We start from the raw sequence: 5,898 nt of genomic DNA, 5'->3' as shown, positions 1-5,898 counted from the left end.
CTGTGGTCCCAGCTACTTGGGAGGCGGAGGCAAGAGACTCGCTTGAGCCCAGGAGTTGGAGGTTGCTGTGAGCTGTAATGCCTCGGCACTCTACCCAGGGGGACAGCTTGAGGCTCTGTCTCAAAAAAATAAAGTCAGTAACTTCAACTAAAAATAAAACTTTCATATAGCAGTTCATTGTACTATGAACAAACAAAAACCCAATGAAAAAAATGGGAAAGGATCCAAATAGATATTTCTCTAAAAAAGACATACAAATCCCCAGCATCACTAATTATTAGGGAAATCCAAATCAAAACCACCAAGATATACCACTTCACATCCACTAGGCTGGTTATTTTCCATAAGGAAAAAAGGAGGAAGAAAATCAGCTTTGGCAAGAACGTGGAGAAACTGGAACCCTCGGGCACAGCTGCTATGGAAGGTATTATGGCAGTTCCTCAAAAATGTAGATATAAAATCACCATATACAGGTATTTCAGCAATTCCACTTCTAGGTATATACCCAAAAGAATGGAAAGCAGGGTCCTAAACAAATCCTTGTAAACCACGTTCACATCAACATTACTCAAGATAAACGGAGACACAATCAAGTGTCCATAGACAGATAAATAGGTTAAGTAAAATATGGTCTATACACAAGTAGAGTATTATTCAGCTTAAAAGATGAAGGAAACGCTGACACATGCTAAAACGTGGATGAACTTTGAGGACATTATGGTAAGTAAAGTAAGCCAGTCATAAGACAAATACTGCAAAGCTCCAGTCACATGAGGACCCTGAAGACATCAAATTCATAGAAAACAGAGAGCAGAATGGTGGGTGCCAGATGAAAGAGATGGGTGGGGAGTCAGTATTTAATGAGGACGGAGTTTCTGTTGGGAAGATGAAGAGTTCTGGAAATGGAGCAGTGATGGTTGTGTAACATGAATGTACTGGTCAATGAATATACACTTGAAAATGATCAAAATGGTAAATTCTGTGTTCTATGTATTTTTTTTCTTTTTTCCTTTTTGAGACGGAGTCGCATGATGTTGCCCTTGGTAAGAGTGCCTGCCGTGGTGTTGCAGCTCACTTCAACCTCAAACTCTTGGGCTCCAGCGATTCCCTTTTCTCAGCCTAAGTAGCTGGTACTACAGGCACCTGCCACAATGCCTGGCTATTTTTCTTTTTCTTTTTTTTTTTTGTAGTTGTCATTTAGCAGGCCTGGGCCAGACTCAAAACTGCCCTGGTGTATATGGCTGGCACTGTAACCCCTGAGCTATGGGCGCCAAGCCAATGTTCTATGTATTTTACCACAAAAAATTACTACAATAAAGTTTTTTTGTTAAACAAAATATTTCTATATTCCACAAACAAGTCTAACAGAGAAACAATAGAAAACTTGCAACATGGCTGGAAGTGGTGGCCCACACCTATAATCCCAGCACTTGGGAAGCCAAGGTGGGTGGACTGCCTCAGCTCACAGGTTCAAGACCAGCCTGAGCCAGAGCAAGACCTCATCTCTAAAAATAGTCAGGTGTTGTGGTAGGCACCTATAGTTCCAGCTACTAGGGAGCCTGAGGCAAGAGAATAGCCTGAGCCCTTGAGGTTGCTGTGAGCTGTGGATGGCATTGCACTCTATCAAGGGCGACAAAGTGAGACTCTGTCTCAAAAAAAAGGAAAAAAAAAAACATGAAATATAAATAGCTGTTAAACAAGCCTAAGGAGACAGATGAGGCCTTTCACAGACTGCTCTCACCTCCCACATGGAAAGACAATCAGCTTCAGCATAAACAGAAAATGCAAACCGAGGCTCGTTGCCTATAGCACAGTGGTTATAAAGCCAGCCACATGCACCAAGGCTGGCGGGTTCAAGCCCAGTCCATGCCAGTTAAAACAATGACGACAACTGCAACAAGAAAATAGCTGGTCATTGTGGCAGGTACCTGTAGTCCCTGCTACTTGGTAGGCTGAGGCAAGAGAATCACTTAAGCCCAAGAGTTTGAGGTTGCTGTAAGATGTGACATCACAGCACTCTACAGAAGGCGACATAGTGAAACTTGGTCTCTAAATAAATAATAAAAATAAAAAATAAAATAAAATAGAAACTGAACAGAGACCTTTTGGTCTAGCGGAGAGGGAGACTGCTGCTTCTATTGGCAGAGATGATGGCAATGACATGCCTTTGACCCAGCAGTGTTACATGCCATGGAACACCCACAGAGGCAGGCCCATCACACAGGCAAACCCACCACAGGGCATGCTTACCCAGTGTTAATAGTGTGAAAGAACACATCTGACACTAAGTAGGTGTATGAATTTTTTCCTTCAAATATCTTAAAAAGGGCTTAGGCCTGTGGCTTAAGCAGCTAAGGCACTAGCCACATATACCTGAGCTGGTGGGTTTGAATCCAGACCAGGCCTGCCAAACAACGACAGCTGCAACTAAAAAATGGCTGGACGCCTGTAGTCCCAGCTACTTGGGAGGTAGAGGCAGAAGAATTGCTTAAGCCCAAGAGTTGGTTGTTGTGAGCTGTGATGCCATCGCACTCTACCCAGGGCGACAGCTTGAGGCTCTGTCTCAAGAAAACAAACAAAAAGGAACAGGCTCGGCGCCTGTGGCTCAAATGGCTAAGGCTCCAGCCACATACACCTAAGGTGGCAGGTTCAAATCTAGCCTGGGCCCACCAAAACAACAATGACGGCTGCAACCAAAAAATAGCCGGGTGCTGTGGCGGGCGCCTGTGGTCCCAGCTACTTGGGAGGCTGAGGCAGGAGACTTGCTTGAGTGCAGGAGTTGGAGGTTGCTGTGAGCTGTGATGCCACGGCACTCTACCCAGGGGGAAAGCTTGAGGCTCTGTCTCGAAAAAAATAAATAAATAAATAAATAAAATGATGTGTGTGTGTGTGTGCATATATATAATACAAAGGAACAAAAAACAATATCTTAAATAGAAGCTCCCACCCAGCACCCCTCTTCATTCCCTGGTGTTGATCTCTGGTGAGTGCAGTCTTGGACATTTCAAGGTATATATAAATACATCCACGAATGGATATACTTTTCTTCCAACACAAACAGAAAATCATATTATATACACTACTCTAACTGGTTTGGGTTTTTTGTTTTATCAGAGACAGAGTCTCACTCCATCACCCAGACTACAGTACAGTGGTGTGATCATAACTCACCATAGCCTCAAACTTCTGGACTCAAGCCATTCTCCTGTGTTGGCCTCCCAAATATTAAAATTACAGGCTGAACCCTGCCACATTTACTTTTTGTACAAAAAGGAAACGACCTTCCCTAAGCTTCACCCACATTGCATGTATGATTTGTCACAAGTGCCCTCAACACTTACGATGGCCCCAAGTTCCTAAGGGGAAGGGTGGATGTGACACATGACTGGCCCTTGGCTTGAGGCCTGTACACCCCATAGGTAGGCACACAAACCCAAATGCACACTGTATCTCAATCACTCTCTGTAATGGAACAGAAATCTTATAATCTGTCAAGTCTGCTTATCTCACCCAAAGCACTTATAAAGGATCAGCTTTTCATATTTCTTTCTTTTTTTTTTTAAGAGACAGAGTCTCACTTTATTGCCCTTGGTAGAGTGCTGTGGTGTCATAGCTCATAGCAACCTCCAACTTCTGGGCTTAGGTGATTCTCTTGCCTCAGCCTCCCCAGTAGCTGGGACTACAGGCACCTGCCACAATGCCCAGCTATTTTTTTGTTGCAGTCTGGCCGGGGCCAGGTTTGAACCCACCACCCTCAGTATATGGGGCCGGCGCCCTACTCATTGACCCATAGGTGCCGCTCAGCTTTTCCTATTTCTTTGAGTTTTTTGTTTTTTAAAAGCAAGGACAGCTCTTCGTCCGTAGTTCAGTGAGTAGGGGCACCAGCCACATACACCGGAGGCTGGTGGGTTCAAGCCCAGCCTGGGCCTGCTAAACAACAAGGACAACTGCAACCAAAAGTAGCCAGGCACTGTGGTGGCCCCCTGTAGTCCCAGCTACTCAGGAGGCTGAGGCAAGAGAATTGCTTAAGCCCAAGAGTTTGAGCTTGCTGTGAGCTATGACACCATGGCACTCTACCCAGGGAGACATAGTTAGACTGTCTCAAAAACAAAACAAAACGGGGTGGCTCCTGTGGCTCAAAGGAGTAGGGTACCAGCCTCATACGTTGGAGGTGGCGGGTTCAAACCCAGCCCCAGCCAAAAACTGCAAAAAAAAAAGCACGTATTAATTTTATAATCAGAAAACAAAATGTTTAAACGCCATCTGTAAGGAACTATTACATGACAAATTCTCACCTGGCTCAGCCTCATGTCCATTAGGGTATTCCTTGCCTGGCCGATCTTCCTCATGTCCAGCTCACCTGTGCCAGGTGTCATCAATCCTGGTGTCATTCCACCTGGATATGGGGTATTCAGTCCCCCTGGATAGGGTGTATTAAGACCTCCAAATTGCTGTGCAGGGGAAAGGACAGAATAAAATGTTGGCTTGTGCAAACATGCTGAAAAACCTTCTTCTCTCTGAAATCTTTCCACTGTGGCCTGACATGTGCAGAGTGGTGCGAACAGACCTGACACAATACTGCCACTATGCTAAATTACTAACGTGACAATGCCCACCATCCCCACAGTGGTCTGTGTAACCAGACTAAGGGAGTCCCATCTGTCTCATCTTCTCAGATGCTCACAGTTTGTCGGGGGTCCACTGAAGTATGGTTCTCTCCAGTCTGTAAGTGTTTGGCAAAGAAACTGTCAGGAACAGGGGTCAGCTTCTCATAGCGTGGGTTCCGCTGGCGTTTGTTTCTAGCATCGCCAACCTCAGGGATGCTCAGCCACTCTTCTTCTGTGACTTCTGCCAACTTCCTCTGGAGACATCCATCACCCAAATCATTAATTCTCTGGCAGAATTTCACATGCACAGGTAGACCCAAGCTCTCATTCAGCCCCAGCAACTACATCATCACCCTTCAAGAAGGATTTCTTCTTTTTTTTGTTTCTTTGGGGGGTTTTTTGAGACAAGAGTCTTACTCTGTCATCCTGGATAGAGTACCACAGTATCATCATAGCCTACAAAAAACCTCAAACTCTTGGGCTCAAATGATCTTCCTGCCTCAGGCTCCTGAGTAGCTGGGACTACAGGTGCCTGCCACCACACTCAGCTAGTTTTTTCTGCTTTTAGTAGAGACGAGGTCTCTCTTATTCAGGCAGGTCTCAAAACTCCTGAGTTCAAACAAACCACCTGCCTCCCCCTCCCAGAGTGCTGGGATCACAGGCATGAGCCACCACACCCAGCTTTTAGAAAAGATTTTGATAGATATGATTTTGATAGAAATGATTTTTTACTTCACTTAGAAAAACCAATTTATTGGATATGTTCTGCATCACTAAAATATAAATGATTCTATTAAAGCCCAAAAGACATAGTTAAGAAAACCATATGCACAAATGGAATCAAAATTATAAAGAAAGTTCATTTGTCCCACTGTTAATGGTAGGGGAAGGATAAGGTTTTTTTCACACACATGTACACATAATTAAACATACTGAAGCAAGGGCCTTCTTCTTCTAAGCAATAACCCTGAATTAAATATAGAGCAAGTTAATAAAGTCTCATTAATTCCACACCAGGAAAGTCTGCTTCACTACTGATTATGGTAAGAGCACTAGAAATAGCCATTCCATCTACTTACTTTTAGATCTGAGAACTGCTGTTGGATTTTAGGGCGTTCCATACGATATTTCTCAATTTCTTCTTTCTCTCTTTGCTCCCTAGGAAATAAAACGTGCACACATTAGAAATAGTGGATGTTGGCTCGGCGCCTATAGCTCAACAGGCTAAGGCGCCAGCCACGTACACCAAAGGTGGTGGGTTCAAATCCCCAGCCCGGACCCGCCAAACAAC

The 5,898-nt window shown here is 44.4% G+C and overlaps 1 protein-coding gene across 1 annotated transcript in view; it reads right to left on the bottom strand.

Moving 5' to 3' along the window:
- PRPF6 (pre-mRNA processing factor 6) overlaps positions 1–5,898 on the bottom strand; it is a 63,803-nt gene that overhangs the window by 45,486 nt on the left and 12,419 nt on the right. The window contains exons 4-7 of the mRNA XM_023511997.1: positions 5,687–5,765; positions 4,685–4,861; positions 4,259–4,451; positions 1,742–1,803 (exon numbers count right to left, since the gene is read on the bottom strand). Coding sequence (XP_023367765.1) covers positions 1,742–1,803; positions 4,259–4,451; positions 4,685–4,861; positions 5,687–5,765 — 511 coding nt within the window. The remainder of the gene's footprint in view (positions 1–1,741; positions 1,804–4,258; positions 4,452–4,684; positions 4,862–5,686; positions 5,766–5,898) is intronic.

This window comes from Otolemur garnettii, unplaced genomic scaffold (genome assembly GCF_000181295.1).
Source record: "Otolemur garnettii isolate 467f Iridium unplaced genomic scaffold, OtoGar3 scaffold00023, whole genome shotgun sequence".
In the NCBI taxonomy this organism is placed as follows: Eukaryota; Metazoa; Chordata; class Mammalia; order Primates; family Galagidae; genus Otolemur; species Otolemur garnettii.
The sequence above is the reverse complement of the archived record's forward strand: the minus strand, read 5'-3'. Positions and strand labels throughout refer to the sequence as shown.